General features: G+C 33.4%; 1 protein-coding gene across 2 annotated transcripts; it reads left to right on the top strand.

Annotated features, from left to right (window-relative positions):
• The first annotated feature begins 9,863 nt into the window (after nucleotides 1–9,863).
• LOC113869364 (nicotinamide adenine dinucleotide transporter 1, chloroplastic-like) lies at nucleotides 9,864–15,637 on the top strand. 2 transcript variants are annotated; one of them, XM_027505657.1, is made up of 9 exons: nucleotides 9,864–10,368; nucleotides 10,537–10,620; nucleotides 11,118–11,224; nucleotides 11,800–11,848; nucleotides 12,032–12,144; nucleotides 12,551–12,645; nucleotides 14,629–14,717; nucleotides 14,828–14,922; nucleotides 15,035–15,637. In XM_027505657.1, exons 1-9 carry the CDS (start codon nucleotides 10,287–10,289, stop codon nucleotides 15,419–15,421), a joined length of 1,101 nt encoding a protein of 366 aa, XP_027361458.1. In that variant the 5' UTR covers nucleotides 9,864–10,286; the 3' UTR covers nucleotides 15,422–15,637. The 2 variants fall into 2 exon arrangements, with proteins under 2 accessions (XP_027361458.1, XP_027361459.1); XM_027505658.1 differs by having other exon boundaries at nucleotides 9,875–10,368; nucleotides 12,035–12,144; nucleotides 15,035–15,536.
• Nucleotides 15,638–16,549: the final 912 nt, after the last annotated feature.

Below are 16,549 nucleotides of genomic sequence, written 5' to 3'. Positions count from 1 at the left end.
AAAGAAATCAAAACATGTTCCTAAAATAAAAAGAAAGAGAAAGAGTAGAAGAAGAGGAGCTACAAGATTTTTTCATAAATCCAATCCCTAGCCTGATTCCTCAAGATCTAGAGCTTGGAAGTCGTCCACAATCTCCCTCTCTAACTCTCCTAAGGCGTGGAAATGAAAAAATAAGAAAAAAAATACAAGTTTCTGGGCTAATCTCTTATTTATAGAATTTCCCGCCTTTTTGGCATTATCACTATTTTTTATAAAAGTAGCCACACAGAGGCCTAGTGTTCACTTTCGTGTACAATAGGAGTCACCCAGAGGCCGCGCGTTCACTTTCGTCTACAATAGGAGTCACGCGCAACTTGCTTTGCTAGAGACTTCTCTAGAACAATCACTTTTGTCAGCAATAGTGATCACGCACAGCTTGCTATGCTAGAGACTTCTCTGAAACAATCACTTTTGTCAGCAATAGTGATAACGCGCAGCTAGCTATGCTGAAGCTTTCTCTGGAACGATCACTTTTGTGAACAAAAGTGTTAACGTGCACCTTGCTATGCTTGAAAGCTCTCTGGAACGATCACTATCATCAGCAATAGTGATAACGCACAGGTCATCCTTCAATGTTAGGCTCTGGAACAATCACTTTTGCCAGAAAAAGTGATCACGCCCAACTCTTGCTTCACCAAACCTTGTTCCTTGATTCCAATTTTTGTTACTTTCTTCAACTTTCCCTCTTTATCTTTCAATCTTATGATCTCAACTCAGAGTTTCCTGCAAAATAGGTTTTGATCAGTACTTTTTACATAGAAAATTCACAAAATCTAAACAATTAAACTACTTAGAAATGAATTGAACATTCTATTATTTTTATGAGTTTTCCAACTTTCTCCATCATGTTTTTCATATGAAATGTATTAAAAACTAAGGTAAAATACTAGTAAAATCTGCATTTATCATAGAGTTAGGTTCTCCTTCTAATGTCCTAAGTCCTCTTTTGAGCACCAACATCATTAAGCTCACTACATATTGAGTATTATTTGCTTTGCCATTCATGGTCCTTACGACTTTTGTTAAGGGATTTTTGTAAGTATACCAAGTTTTTGATGTAGTATAAAATGTTGTTGTATCCACAAAGAATATGGACACTTAAGCAGTTTCAGCTATCCAATTTAAATTAACAAATTCTTAAATATTTACAATTGTACAACTAAGTGAAATTTGGATTTTTTTTTTTTTATATATGAGCTCATTGAAATTAAAAGGTAAGACAATAAAATGTAAACTAAAGTACTAGGATAAAAATGGCGATTGGATACATTGAACAACTACCAAAGTTCTATAATGAACTCTTATTATATTCACTCATTGGATTTCTCTCACCTGAGATTCTAAGATATATTTATTCAATGATAATTCTTTACTTAATCAACAAACAATTCAATATTACTAGTAAGAGTTATATAGTATATAATAGATTAAAATCTATTCCTAGAGTCTCAACCTATTGCATGAGTTTATCCCAGCTAGATCCCAAGGTTGTTTTCCAATTCACCTCAAGTTCTCAGATCACGAATCATTCTTCGTAAAATAGAAATAAACATTACAATCAAAATAAATACACCCAACTCATGACAAATGAACAAACATATATTAAAAATACAAAAACATTCAGAGTATGAAAATTAAATCAAATCCCTAGAATTTTATGCATTCAAGGCATACATTACAATAAAAAAATGCAAGGAAAAGATATAGAAATTAGTTCCCCCAATGGTTTTTGATCACTTTACCAAACTCCTCCATTGTTCTGTAATGCCAAATTAGGTTAATGTGTATTGGGGTTTCAAAGCTTGCTTTGACTCTCTCTTTTCGAGATGAATCTTCTATTTTTGTAAAGCAATAAGTGAAATCTCGCTCAAGCGAGCCAATTTTTGTTCAAGTGAAAAACAGCCTAAGAACAAAGTTTGTTGTAGGATTTCTCGCTCAAGTGAGCAAATTCTCACTCTGGTGAGGTCCATTCTTGCTTAAGCGTGAAAACCAGCAAAAAATTTGTTGTAAATTCAGCATTTTTTACTCAAGTGAAGTAATTTTCGCTTGAGCAAGACTTGAATTTCTAGACAATTTTAACATATCTAACTCATCTTAAAAAAAAATAAAAAATAGAAAACAACTTCAAATTTAGCAAACTATATATGCATTTTGAAGCTTCGAATGCGTATAATCTAATGCAACTAGAATTAGTCAAAAATAATATTTGTAGAAAAAGTTATGACCAAAAGAGTTGATAGAAGTCAAATTGGCTAAAAATATAAAAATTACATTATTCATGCAAAATAAGCCTAAATCATTTCTATCATCGAGAAATGGTAAAAACTCTCAAAATAAGACATATGAAGGGTGTTTTGAAGACACGATAAAGCTATAAATGTGAACACCTCATCAAGCCTTTACCCTTAAGAAAATTCACATAAGAAAAGTGGATCAAATATCTTCTATTATTTGAAAAAATTAAGGATAAAGTTGTTGAACTTAAATGACATGAACTTAAATGCATTAAAATATAAATTGCATGAAATTTAAGTGCAAACTATGTAAAAAAGAAGCAGATGAGTGTCGATATATATACTGACAATTACTAAAATATGACACTTATTGACTTTGTTAAAAAAAAATGTCATGAGAATCTAGATCTTTTCCTATTATGATAAGAAATGGACTTGTCCAATTTATTTTCGTTTAAGAAAATTTAGATTTGCTTAAGCAAATTATAAAAAAATGATGAAAAATAATATAAAATTCACTTAAGCAAATCTTCTTATCTTTTTCTTTCTTTGAATGCTTGCCTATAAAAATAGTCTTAAAAATCTATCTTTGAAAATTTTGTGGATGGATAAAAAGAGAAAGTGATGATAGATAGAGTTTTTTTTACTGGAGGAAAATTTTAGATGAAAGATTGGAGAGGACAATGTGGAGGATGTTTAGTAAATGAAGATTTTGTGAATTTTTTGTTTTGTGTGAGAAATTGGAAAGCCACACCCCCTTATTTGAAACAATCTAAAGTTTTGATCTTGAATGATTGTTTGAGATTGCACATGGGTAGGGAGAAAATGGAGATTAAGATTAAACCCAAACTTGAGCATGAAAAAAAAAAATAGATACTATAAGATTTAGGGGTTGTTTGATTTCTTTCTCAAAAATAATTTTCTCCTTTTTAAAATAAAATATAATATAAAATGTTTTTGAGAAGGAAATCAAATAACTCCTTAATATATCAATAATATTAAATATGACAAATTATAAATAGTTTTATTTAATATTTTTAATGTGTATTTATAATATATTTATTATAATAACAGATAATTACCTAGCTTAAAAATAAGAAAGGTCAAATGAAGTGTATTATATTAGGATTTTAAAGGACTTTTTTAGTTGAAAAAGTCCTGTATATTTTAAAAGACTTTGTAGGATTTTTATTTTTTTAAGATTTTACAGAATTTTGCAAGATTTTAAAATCAGGATTTTAATTGATTATGCAAGATTTTAAAGTTAAGATTTCAATGGATTCTACTAGATTTTGTGGACTTTGCAGAATTTCATAAATTTTTGACATAAAGAGTTCAAATTTTTTTTCATACATTCAAACTTAAAAAGAGTCAAAGACAAAAAATAATAAAAAACAACAATTTCTCTTTTTGCCTAAGTTCTAAGATTTTCTGCTTAGCTTTGGCGCTGATCTTAAAAGGTTTAAAAAGAGGTTTTTCTAGTTGTGGTTGGGAGGATGAAGAAGCAGTTTCTTCAATTTTCGTTTTGACAGGATTAACAGAGATTTTCTCTCCTAAAACCTGAAGGTATTTATTGGTATAATTGGCCTGTTCCATAAGGCCTTGGATGTCATGAGGAGTGATAGACTCATCAGCACTCTTAGACTTGAAAGGAGTGGCAGTAACAGGGTTACCGCCTTTGTCTTTCAGATTAGGCAATTGGTATTGAGATGTGGGCGGTAAATCACTTTGGACTATTTGTCCATCTTTGATTTGCCAGGTTATAACATTAGCAGAGGAGGTACTAATAACATCTTCTTGCCAGGGATAATTAATATTATTTCGAATGGTATAAGCATGATACCAATCAAAGAATGGAATATTTTGTTTGACTTTTTCGAGAAATTGATAGAATTTCTCTTGGATAGCAGACCTGTCTTTTCCCCTATAATTTTGAAAGAACCACTCTCTTTGAGGTTTCCATTCCTCAGAGTAAAAATCTTTCCTAAGGGTTTCCTTATCTATAATGAATTTATGAGATAACATCATAAGACTCATTAAGGGAAGAGTAAGTTGGAGATTGGATACTCTGATTTTCGTCTTCTTTTTCAGAAGTCTGATAAACATTTCTAGGAATCCTAGAAGAAGTGTCTAAACCTTGAAGATTTAGAGAGGGGTCATGATTAACAGACCTAGGAATATCAGGTCTAACATAAGATCTAGAAGAAAAAGATCTCCTAGCAGAGACAAAATCAGATCGATTACTATAAGCATCGATCCTAGAGGAGAAAGAGTTTCTCCTATCAAAGGTTATTTCAACCTTTCCAGAATTGTCCTGTGAGATGTCCTGTATTTGAGGAGCAGGACGAGGAACACTAGGTGAGGCTTTATCCATCACCCATTTTTCTGGGAGAGTAACCTCATCCCATTTAATAATTCTAGGTAGAGAAACATTAGCCTTTGTCATATCAGTGATAAACAAAGTAGTTTCTCCCTTTTGAGGCTTGAGAAGGACTCTAGAGGCACAAGAATTCATGACCTTATACTGAATCCTATAGATTAATGCGGCGGGAATAGATCCCTCTTTCATGTCTAACCCATGAAAGCAAATATTAAGAAATAAGGAGTCTAGGATGTGTTCATCCATAAGACTCACAGTTTTGTTGGGAAAATAGTTAAAATAAATCGGACCTTGACCGAGACTGGTTTCAACTGTTCCTATGAGAGAATCATCAAATTTATTATGACGAATGTCTCTGAGACAAATTAAGACAGCAGCATCTATGCCTATGTCTATCAAAGGTTTAATTGCTACCTGAACACATCCTATGTGAAGATACTTGTACTTTCTTTTATGGTCATTGAGGGAGGATTTAGACAGGAGATGAAATTCTTCCCCTATACCTTTCCCTAAAGGGATATTATTTTCAACAGTCTTGATAATATAATCAGAACTGTTTTTCTTAGGTTGGTCTTCAGGAACATATAAAGTATCCTGAGGAATGACTGGGATGGTCCAGTCATCCATACTTTGGTTGATCTCTTCAAAACGAACAGGAAGTAGGAATATAACTGTTAATTGTCTGTAACTATGTTCTTCTGGATCTGGACTTTAAATTCCTTTATGAAATTTCTGTAACCATGGTTTATAGGCTGGACAGCTGACAGGCCCTTCGGGTGAGATCAGTAATGATCGTCCCTGTCTGTAACAACGCCACGAACTAATGGTACTGAAATATTGCTTTTGTACAGTTCTGCATATCTGAAAATCCTTTACTGGAAGTACAGCAGTTCTTCGTTCTTTTGAATAGGGCTGTAGCAGTAAGTCCCGTATGGTTGAAAGGGCAGTAAGGCTAATTTGACGATGCTGTATTCAAAAGAAACAAAAGAACATAAGAAGCTGGTGGCTATAGTAAAAGAATTTTCAGAATTTTGTAAAAAAAAAAAAAAAAAAAAAAAAAAAGTCCACAAATAACCAGATCCAGTTGAATAAGTTATAAATAATTAACAGATGTATTGTTACGGAACCAAATGAGAGTGATGAGCCAGATGTTTTTATATCATGTCTAGACTCTTACGCTCTTTCTCTCGCATTTCCTTTCGTTCTGGCTCCAGTTCCTCCTCCTCCTCTCCAACTAAAACCAATCTCTTTAATGACCAGGAGAATCATTCTCCTGAAATTATACCCAAGCACAACCTCTTCGACGAAGAAGTTCGTTTTGAAGAGATCAACCAAAGTATGGATGACTGGACCATCCCAGTCATTCCTCAGGATACTGGCTGTAGAACCTTACAAAAAGCCCTATAAGCGCAGGTACAATAGAAAACCTAGTCCTAAGAAACAAGGGGATAATGTCATCCCCACCAATATTCCCAAAAAACCCAGAACAGGCGTAACCTGTTACAATTGTGGTAAACCTGGCCATATTAGTAAGTATTGCAGGCTAAAGAAAAAGATTAGTAGCCTCAATCTAGAGCCTTCTTTAGAGGACCAAATCAATAATCTCCTGGCTAATACCTCTGATGAAGAGGAAGATTCTAATAAAGAATCTGAAGAAGAGGTCAACCAAATTTAAAATGATGACCAAGCTTCTTCTTCTGACAGTGATGAAACTCCAGAAATCAATGTTTTGACAAAAGAACAAGATCTTCTTTTTGAAGCTATAAGCTCTATTTCGGATTTTCAAGAAAGAAAAGAATTTTTAAACAAATTCAAAGAGGTTTTAGAAAATAAACCTAAACCTAAAGAATATTTTACTTAAAACAAATTCGATATTACAGATATTTTCAAAAGATTAGAAAAAAATTCTAATATTAAACCAACCACTATTCAAGATCTCCAGATTGAGATAAATAATCTCAAGAAAGAAATCAGAGAAATTAAAGATCAACAACAAATTCACCAAGTTATTCTTTCTCAGTTAGATGATGATTCTGACATTGAGAAAGTAGAACTTCCTGAGGATAATGATTCTGTAAAGGTTGACTCTGGTAATCCAGAAGAAACTTTTATGTGTTTGATCAACAAGGTCAAAATACAAAAATTTTACATTAATATCAGAATCGTTATTGATGATTTTGTTCTTGACACTTTGGCCCTTTTTGATACAGGTGCTGATTCAAATTGTATTTTAGAAGGTTTAATTCCTACAAAATATTTTGAAAAAACCTCTGAAAAACTCAGCACTGCTAGTGGTTCAAAACTGAAAATTAATTATAAGCTTTCTAAAGCTGTAATTGAAAATCAAGAACTTAAGATTGAAACAAACTTTCTTCTTGTTAAAAATTTAAAAAATGAAGTGATTCTGGGAACACCTTTCATAAAAGCTCTTTTCCCTTTGCAAATTTCGAAAGATGGTATATCCACTCGACATTTAGGGAAACAAATAACTTTCAAATTTTCTAATAAGCCCTTTACAAAAAATATTAATTTTATTCAAAACAAAGTTAATCAGATTAACTTTTTAAAAGAAGAAGTTTCTTTTGCTAATATTGAAAAACAATTAGGTAATTTTTCACTTCAAAAGAAAATCCAGTCTCTTTTAAACAAAATCCAAACTTCTATATGTTCTGACCTACCCAGCGCTTTCTGGAATAGGAAAAAACATATTGTCAGTCTCCCTTATGAATCAGGATTCAAAGATACCCAAATTCCCACTAAAGCCAGACCAATTCAGATGAATGAAGAACTCCTCCATTATTGTCAGAAAGAGATTACAGATCTCTTAGACAAAAATCTTATCAGGAAAAGCAAGAGTCCTTGGTCTTGCTCTGCTTTTTATGTTAATAAACCTGCTGAGATTGAAAGAGGTACTCCCAGACTTGTTATCAATTACAAACCCCTCAATCAAGCCCTTCAATGGATTAGGCATCTTATCCCCAATAAAAAAGATCTTCTTAACAGACTCAATTCTGCTAAGATCTTTTCAAAATTCGATATGAAATCGGGATTTTGGCAAATCCAAATTTGCGAAAATGATAGGTACAAGACTGCCTTTACTGTTCCCTTTGGGCATTACGAATGGAATGTTATGCCCTTTGGTCTAAAAAATGCTCCTTCTGAATTTCAAAAAATCATGAATGACATTTTCAATCCTTATTCAAAATTTGTCATTGTCTACATTGACGATGTTTTAATTTTTTCTCAATCCATTGATCAACATTTTAAACATATAAATGTTTTTATCAATGTTATTAAACAAAACGGTCTTGCCGTTTCAAAATCAAAAATTAGTCTCTTTCAAACCAATATCAGATTCCTTGGACATAATATCCACCAAGGTACCATTATCCCTATCAGTAGGTCCATTGAATTTGCTGATAAATTTCCTGACAGGATCCTTGATAAAACCCAATTACAGAGATTTTTGGGATGTCTCAATTACGTTGGGGATTTCATCCCCCACCTAAATAACATCATCAAGCCTTTACATGATAGGCTTAGGAAAAATCCTCCCCCTTGGACTGATGTCCATACTAATGTCGTTAAAGAAATCAAAAACAAAGTCAGGAAGATAAATTGCCTATATCTTTCCATCCCCCAAGCCTTCAAAATCGTTGAAACTGATGCCTCAGACATAGGTTATGGAGGTATTCTTAAGCAAAAAATCAAGTCTCATGAGCATATCATTGCATACACTTCAAAACATTGGAATTCTGCACAACAGAATTATTCTACTGTTAAAAAGGAAGTTTTGGCAATTGTTTTATGCATTTCAAAATTCCAATATGATTTATTAAACCAAAAATTTTTAATTAGGGTAGACTGCAAGTCTGCCAAAGAAATTTTACAAAAGGATGTTAAAAATCTTGCCTCAAAACAAATTTTTGCGAGATGGCAAGCAATTTTAAGTGTTTTTGATTTTGACATAGAATATCTCAAAGGCACTTCAAACTCCCTTCCTGATTATCTTACCCGTGAATATTTACAGGATAAGTAAGATGCCTAGAAAGGCAGTTACCCCTTCTAGGGGAGGAACCACCAGTTACAGACAATTAACAGTTATATTCCTACTTCCCCATCAGGCTCTGATACCAGATTATCTAAAGTGGATCAAGGAAACAAAAATATGTAAATTAAAAGACTGAAAGGAAAGTAGGCAGTAGCAGGACTACTAAATGATATGCAGAAATTAAAAGTGCAGTATGTAAAACAGTTAGCTCTGGAAACCTCAAAGAGAGTGGTTCTTTCAAAATTATAGGGGAAAAGACAGGTCTGCTATCCAAGAGAAATTCTATCAATTTCTCGAAAAAGTCAAACAAAATATTCCATTCTTTGATTGGTATCATGCTTATACCATTCGAAATAATATTAATTATCCCTGGCAAGAAGATGTTATTAGTACCTCCTCTGCTAATGTTATAACCTGGCAAATCAAAGATGGACAAATAGTCCAAAGTGATTTACCGCCCACATCTCAATACCAAAGTGATTTACCAATTGCTCCTGTGTTTAAATAATAGGCTCAAAATTATAACCGGTAATGTTAAAAATGAAGGTTCATTCTTTAGTTCAATTGAAAATTTACTAGAATGACATTCCTTGCATTTTTACCAATAGATGAATGGAACGAGAACAGTAGTACAATATTATATATGAGTAGTAGTGCATTATTATTAGTAGAGAAAAAAATGAAGAAGATAGAAACATAGAAAAAAGGAGATGAAAAACTCACATAAAAATTCTTTAAGCACTTAAAAAGTCACTTCAAACAATTTTCTAAAATTTGATAGGTTTGAACGTGATTATTTATAAATTTAATATTTATAAATACTACTAAAAAATCATTAAAAATCTCTTTAATGTAACAATCTTTATATTTTTTAATATTAATAAATTATTTTTAAATTATAAAAAGTCTCAAATTAATATCAATAAATTTTTTAAAAATTTTAAAAATTAAAATTAAATATCACAAAACTATTGTAAATCACAAAAAATTTCTAGTTAAATACTAACTTACTGTTTTAAAAAAAATCTTTTAAAACATTATGAAATCTTAAACCAATGCATTCCTAAATCTTTTCCCAAGTCGGGGGTCTGCTGCAACTTGAATTTAACCTGCATCTGGTTATTGGTTAAACAAAAGTCAGAGTTTCAGGTGTCAGGAGCAACCCAACTCAAAATTCCCCACTTTTTCGCATACGTTCCTCTCAATCTCAAAGACCCAGAAAGAGAAGAAACAACTCAACCAGAACGAAAAAGAGTAGAAAGAACCCAACAAATTCGCATGGTCTCTCAACTTTCAACTCTCGCGACTGGTCGTTGTTCTCACAGTTTCCCCATCCCAAAGGACACGTTGCACTTGCACATCCCTTCTTAGACCAATTATCCGCATAAACAAAACCCTTCTTTCAAGTTAACCCCAAAATCATTGCCACCCCTTTTCCCCCTCTCAGCACGTTGAAATGGTATAAAGAAACAACAAGTTCATAAAGATCTGCCATGAGAAGAATAATTCCCTTCCCTTCTTCTGCATACGAAGGAACTACTTTCCTTTAATTCTGTCAAACTGCGCGCTTTTAGATTCTAATATGAGTTGCAATGACCAAGCCTCTGGTGCTAGTCTCAACATTAGGGGCTTACTTTGCAACGCTGGTGCTGGTGCCGCTGCTGGTAATTAAATTAACCCTTTTTCTTTAATTTGGCTTCAACCCTTTTCGTATTTTGGTTTCAGCTTTATTGGGTCTCTCAATTTGGTAACTTTTGTTTCCCAGTTGCTGTTTAGGTGATATGATTGTGTGACATTCGCTATTGGTATATTAACTTGATTTCATTGTGCAGGGGCAATTGCTGCTACATTTGTGTGCCCGTTGGATGTGATCAAGACTAGGCTCCAAGTACATGGTCTTCCTCCTGCACAGAAAGGTACCCCTCTTTGTTGATTCCTTAGTATTGGGTTTTAAACTGCATTTCAAAGTCATGGTTGTGTTGCGGTCTGGTGTTGCGGTCTGGTTTTGCAATCGCGGCTTGATGAGGTGCCATTGAGATGGTCGTGAAATGGTCTGTAATTTGAGACATTGGGAATAGGTCATGGACAATAGTGAGATTGATGTTGAAATTGTGTTGAGATTGGGAAGAGGTTTTTGAGAATTGATAATTGACATATGTTTGATAGGTTGATGTATTACGTTAAGTTTTACTGAAGAAGTGCTTCTCCTTTGAGAGTTTAGTGTTTGTGACCGTGTCATCAGCATGACTTGAAGCTGGGCTTTGTATATTTTATCGTTGAAACTTGAACCTGGTTATGTTAGTTCAATTCAAAATGTATGATATATGTAATGGTATTGTTCTAGTATGAGTGAATTCTGTTGTACTTTTGGTAAGTGATTATTTGTTGAGCCTAACACCTGCTGTTCTCCTAGGTAGTGTCATTGTCACGAGCTTGCAGAATATAGTAAGGAATGAAGGCTTCAGGGGAATGTACAGGGGCCTTTCACCAACAATATTGGCATTACTTCCAAACTGGGCAGTGAGTTTCATTCCCTGTTGCCTCTCTAAAGTTTTGTATTTTGATCAATGTCTGTTGCAGCTAAAGTTGCAAGGGTCTGTGAAGCGGGGAATACCTTCTCTTTCTGTCTTGTTTCAACATTATTTGTCTTCCATCTTCTCATTTCATACACACAAAACTATTGATAAACATAGATGAGACTTAATTGATTAGCCCAAAATCTGGTGTTACATGGGTCATATGTTTTGTATATCTGACAATAATCTTCATATCAATTCTTATTTGTCATGCAATCCTCTCTAGTTCCAGTCTTCATTGACCTTCATAATTATCGTTCATCACCACTAGTTGCAAAATCCTTGATCTCCTTAACACATGTTTTCATTTTCTTCATTTGCTTCATTTTATAATACAATCCAATGTTGTCAAGATCGGGATCTTACCTAGGACCGGGAGGGATGGTAAAAAATCGTAAATCAAGTTTCTTATATTAGAATGTGGATAATCTTTCTTTTATTGTTTAATTTTACATTTGTAATATTTTCTTTTGATAGTTCATATCTTTTCAAATAACAGAAAGCCTATTACAATTGTAGGTTTACTTCACAAGTTATGAGCAACTAAAGGGCCTGCTTCGTTCACGTGGTAAATATTATCTCAATGCTGAGTACTTTTTACACACATCTGTTCTTCTCTTAAGTTGTCTGAAGTATTACACCATATTCTGTTCAAACTTTTTTTTTAATTTTTACCAATTTTGGTTTCTTTAGATCCTGAATTAAAAATTTTACCTATATTTTTTGACATTCTTTATTGATAATACTGTAGCAGATGGTTGCAATGAACTCACAACTCTTGGCAATATTATAGCTGCTGCTGGGGCTGGGGCAGCAACAGCAATTTCTACAAATCCACTGTGGGTTGTTAAGACAAGACTCCAAGTAAGATGGTGCTTCTCACGTCTGTAATCTTGGACAAGACTACAATCTTCTCTTTTATTGCTCTTGTTCTCTGCCCTTTCACTGTAGATATTTCTCAATCTTCCATACATGCATATGGATCTGCCATCTTATTTGTTTCAGTGTAATTTTGATTATTTTTAAGTATTCCAACTAATTGGTTAGATTGAAAAGATTCTGATTATTATAATTTAATTTACATCTCTGATGAGAATAGGTTTAGAATACATCTATAATGTATCCCTTGGTTATGCCTCGTTCTGTTCTGAAGAAGTTTATTATTAAAATACTAGCTATTCATTTAATCTAATCATGTATACCGATACTGATAAATGTTTTTGTTTTTTTAAAATTGGACATTAATTAATTTTTTCTTGATACCTATTAGACACAAGGAATGAGGCCTGATGTTGTTCCTTACAAGAGCGTTTTTTCTGCTTTGACAAGGATTACACATGAGGAAGGCATACGAGGCCTATATAGGTCAGTTTCTGTGTTCCAATTTTAGTGTTGATGATTTGGGCTGATACTTTATGGAATTTCCAAGGGTTGATATATATTATATGTCACTTTTTATGTATATATGTAGTTGTTTTTATTTTCATGATGTCTTTCCCAATGATTAATGGCCAACTGATAACCTGTTATTGTACAACAAATGAGGAAAACATTAAAATAGGAGAAATGGAGTTTCTTTTATCCCTTTATTGTGGCAGACACTCTAAATTTATTATTAACTTCCGCATTTTAGATTGAGGAAAATGTATTCTCTATTATAATATGCTATAAAGCCTATCAATTTGGGTACATAACTTCACCAAATAATATCTTTATTCAGGAAAAATGACCATTAGTTCTGTTTAGCATTTTTGTGTATTTTCTTTTGAAAGGGAGAAAACCTATTTCCTATTTTGATAAACTATTCACTTAACAAAGATTGTAAATCATAGAAAGAACTGCATTTGGCAAACTGCAAGCTAAGATATATGAATAATGTATCAATCAGTTAAAGTGAGATGAATCATGAAAAAATAATCAGCCTTGCGTAAAATGTTGATGACAAAATAATTCCAGTACCTATATTGATTAAGATTACCCTAAGCCTCTTGAATTTCGGATCTAATTAGGAGTAGGACGTAACTCATGCTATAGAACTCGGATTGGAGTGTTTCCAAAACGAGAAGAAAAGTCACGTTGTGAATCACAATTTTGACTCAAAAATCACTAAAAATGAATTTGTCGATCATGAGATATGAGCAAAAGATATTTCCGACACGAATTGGAGTTTATTTAGCATAAAAGACTATGAACTCTAAAATTCAGAATTGGAAAAAACAAAATTGTTACCTTAGGAATAGAATAAGGGGAAGGTAATATGATAGGAATGGTGCAAGAAATAAGGATGCTTAATAAGTCAACAAGATCGCCACTATAATGGGTGAGTTCTTGATAAGATCAATGGTTGCAAGATCCCTAGCAAAGAAAATACTCACTATACTTTGATTCCAATAATGTATATCCTCAAATGATCTCCAAGTGTTTTAATACAACTTAGTTTAGGAGTTTGTCCACTTGGACTTGAAAAATTGAAAATTAAAAAACTAATTCCTTTAGCACAAGAATGATATATATGTTTCACTGGTTAAGTAGGCATATTTAACTTCAAGTATCTGAGTTCTAGTCCTATTGTAGACAATAATATATATTTGTATATTTTTATACATGGTCTCAAAATAAATAAAAAGTCTTGTAAATTTAGATTAAAGCTTTGAGATCTTCTCCTCTCATTCCAAGTGGGCTATGCATGTGTACATTTTAGAATTAGAATTCAAGTGTCGGGCTTCATTTGGGTCAATGGCTTTACATTAGGGTTGGGCTTCTAGCAAAGAGCTCAACATGTGTTTTAGAGTTTCTTGCATTTTCCTTGATCTAGCTCTTGTCTTGGCTTTGGGCTTCCAGCAAAGAGCTCAATATGTATTTTAGAGTTTCTTGTGTTTTCCTTGATGTAGCTCTTGTCTTGGGCTCTCTTAAGCCTTGTAATGGATCTTGGACATCTTATGGTGCTTGGGCCTGGACTTTGGTCTTAATGTCCACATCGTATATACTTTTGATGAAAAATAAAGATGTCAGTCACTCGATCATGTTCATATTCTTGTTTGAATTTTCCAAGTTTTGGTATGCAAAATCTATATAATAATGTTACAAATTGAACAGTTGGATCATTGAGAATTGTGTCTTATAGAAGTTCTTGAGTGAACTAAGAGTATCAAATCATACTTAGTTATAATCTGATCCTGACCCATGTTTATCTCCCTGATGCCAAGTCTAGAAAGGTTAAACAAACAGCCTTCACTTGATAACTGCTGCACAGAATCAAATTAGCTTTTGAAGGGAAAAAAATAATAGTGTGAACTGAAAGAATGATAGCCTGAGTTTGTTTTTGTGTATTTTGTTCATGTGAAACAGTGGCATTGTGCCTTCATTGGCTGGCGTAAGTCATGTTGCTATTCAATTTCCTGCATATGAAAAGATAAAGTCATACATGGCAGAGAAAGGTACAACTGCTAACAATAAATTATGTATTTACTCAGCAGTTGTTGAAATAAGTGAACTTTTTTTTTCTCTGTTTTCGTACATGTTACTCATCAAATTTCCAATATTTCAGATAACACAACCGTTGACAAGCTAAGCCCTGGGAATGTTGCCATCGCATCATCAATTTCAAAAATAATTGCATCGGTAATGACTTATCCGCATGAGGTATGTATGACCTCCTTCTGGCCAAATTGCTAGAAGATAATTTCAGGATCCTGTTGTGTACCAACTTTGTTTTTCCCATGTATATGTAACTACTAGAATTTCACACTTTCAGGTAATACGTTCCAGGCTGCAAGAGCAAGGCCAGGCCAAAAATATTGGGGTTCAATATGCAGGGGTTGTTGATTGTACTAAGAAGGTGTTTCAAAAGGAAGGCATTCCAGGGTTTTATCGTGGTTGCGCAACCAATCTGTTAAGAACAACACCATCTGCTGTTATTACATTCACCAGTTATGAGATGATACACAGGTTTTTGGAGCGAGCTATACCTCAGGACAAGGGGTATCCTCAAGGCCCTAAATCGAATGAATTTAAGCCCCGGCCAGAAGCCAGTGAAATTGATGTGAAAAATGGCACTGGTAAGGGGCATCCACCGTCTCAGTCTAACATGAAATCTTCATCAATTCCTCTCGGAAACAAAGAGCAGCTAACAAGACATTGATAGGCAATAATTGTGTTCTTTTTTACTGTCTTTCTAACATTTAATTTATAACTTGGCTCTGATTTTTTCGTTTTTATTTTTAGTCCGGCATGCCAATGCTAATTTTTACCAGAATTGTGCATTATATTGGCAAAAAAATAAAGGTCCCTGTACTTATAATAAAATTGAGTAAAATATAGGAGGAATTGAAGGATTTCCATGATTGGCCTTGAACCTGATCTTGCTTGTGTTTATGGTTTGTGTTACAATTCAGTCTCATCAAATATTTTGATTTTGGTCATCACACTTCCTCCTCACTTCAATTAAACAACTTGAGTGGCTCTGAATTAAAACTGTAGCCCATATACGTTTGCACATTAAGTGAGCTCCCCTTTTTAACTCTTGGGGACCATACTTTATCTGTTTGTACAGGTTCCAATTCCCAAGACTTGAGACGAAATACTTAAAAGGGAGTGGAGACTCTCTCATTTTTAAGGCTAGGCTTAGTGTTATCAACACAAGCAATAATCAAACTTACACCTTTCAAATAACACAATCATTACTACACTTGATTCAATTCCTATTGGTATATTTGTAGTTTATATTAAAGGGTTCTATAATGTGATTTTATCAAAGTTTGAAGGTGCGAAATCAAGATGAACGCAAATTATATTCTCTATTAGGAAAGCGGGGTGGGGGGGGGGGGGTTCGTAAACGCTTAGATACTGGAGTCATAAAAATAGCTGTGACGGCAAGTTACTAGGATTATTGTCTGAGAGAATTCTAATGCAAAAAAAAAAAAAAAAAAAAATCCCAATAAAATTGTATTTGTGGCAGTTAGTTGTGGATTATCATATACAAGGAGATAAGTGGTTGGTGGGAACGGAACAAACATTAAGAGCAAAACTGAAATATAGAGAAAGGTAGCCCATTAGTAGTCTGACTAAAGGATTTGAAAGGGGCCATGAGTCCATGACACTTTATCTCCCAAACTCTACAATTATGGAGCTGAAAATGATAAAAGGGAGGTTGGGCTATACGGGGAGAAGTAACATCTGCAAATAGGAAAAGATGTCAAAAAATGATGAGGATGGGATAGTTAGCAAGGGTGACGTGCTATTTGGAGAGCAAGACAATGTAGACTATATA

This window comes from Abrus precatorius, unplaced genomic scaffold (assembly GCF_003935025.1).
Source record: "Abrus precatorius isolate BTA unplaced genomic scaffold, Abrus_2018 Scaffold6, whole genome shotgun sequence".
Taxonomy (NCBI): Eukaryota; Viridiplantae; Streptophyta; class Magnoliopsida; order Fabales; family Fabaceae; genus Abrus; species Abrus precatorius.
Note: the sequence above shows the minus strand (reverse complement) of the source record. Positions and strands in the feature narration are given on the sequence as shown.

What these genes read in the sequence shown, in the direction of transcription:
- LOC113869364 (XM_027505657.1), top strand. Translation starts at nt 10,287, where the DNA reads ATGAGTTGCAATGACCAAGCCTCTGGTGCTAGTCTCAACATTAGGGGC. An exon ending in GGGCCTGCTTCGTTCACGTG is followed by an intron (nt 11,849 to 12,031) that starts GTAAATATTATC and finishes ATAATACTGTAG; the next exon opens with CAGATGGTTGCAATGAACTC. An exon ending in TTGTTAAGACAAGACTCCAA is followed by an intron (nt 12,145 to 12,550) that starts GTAAGATGGTGC and finishes GATACCTATTAG; the next exon opens with ACACAAGGAATGAGGCCTGA.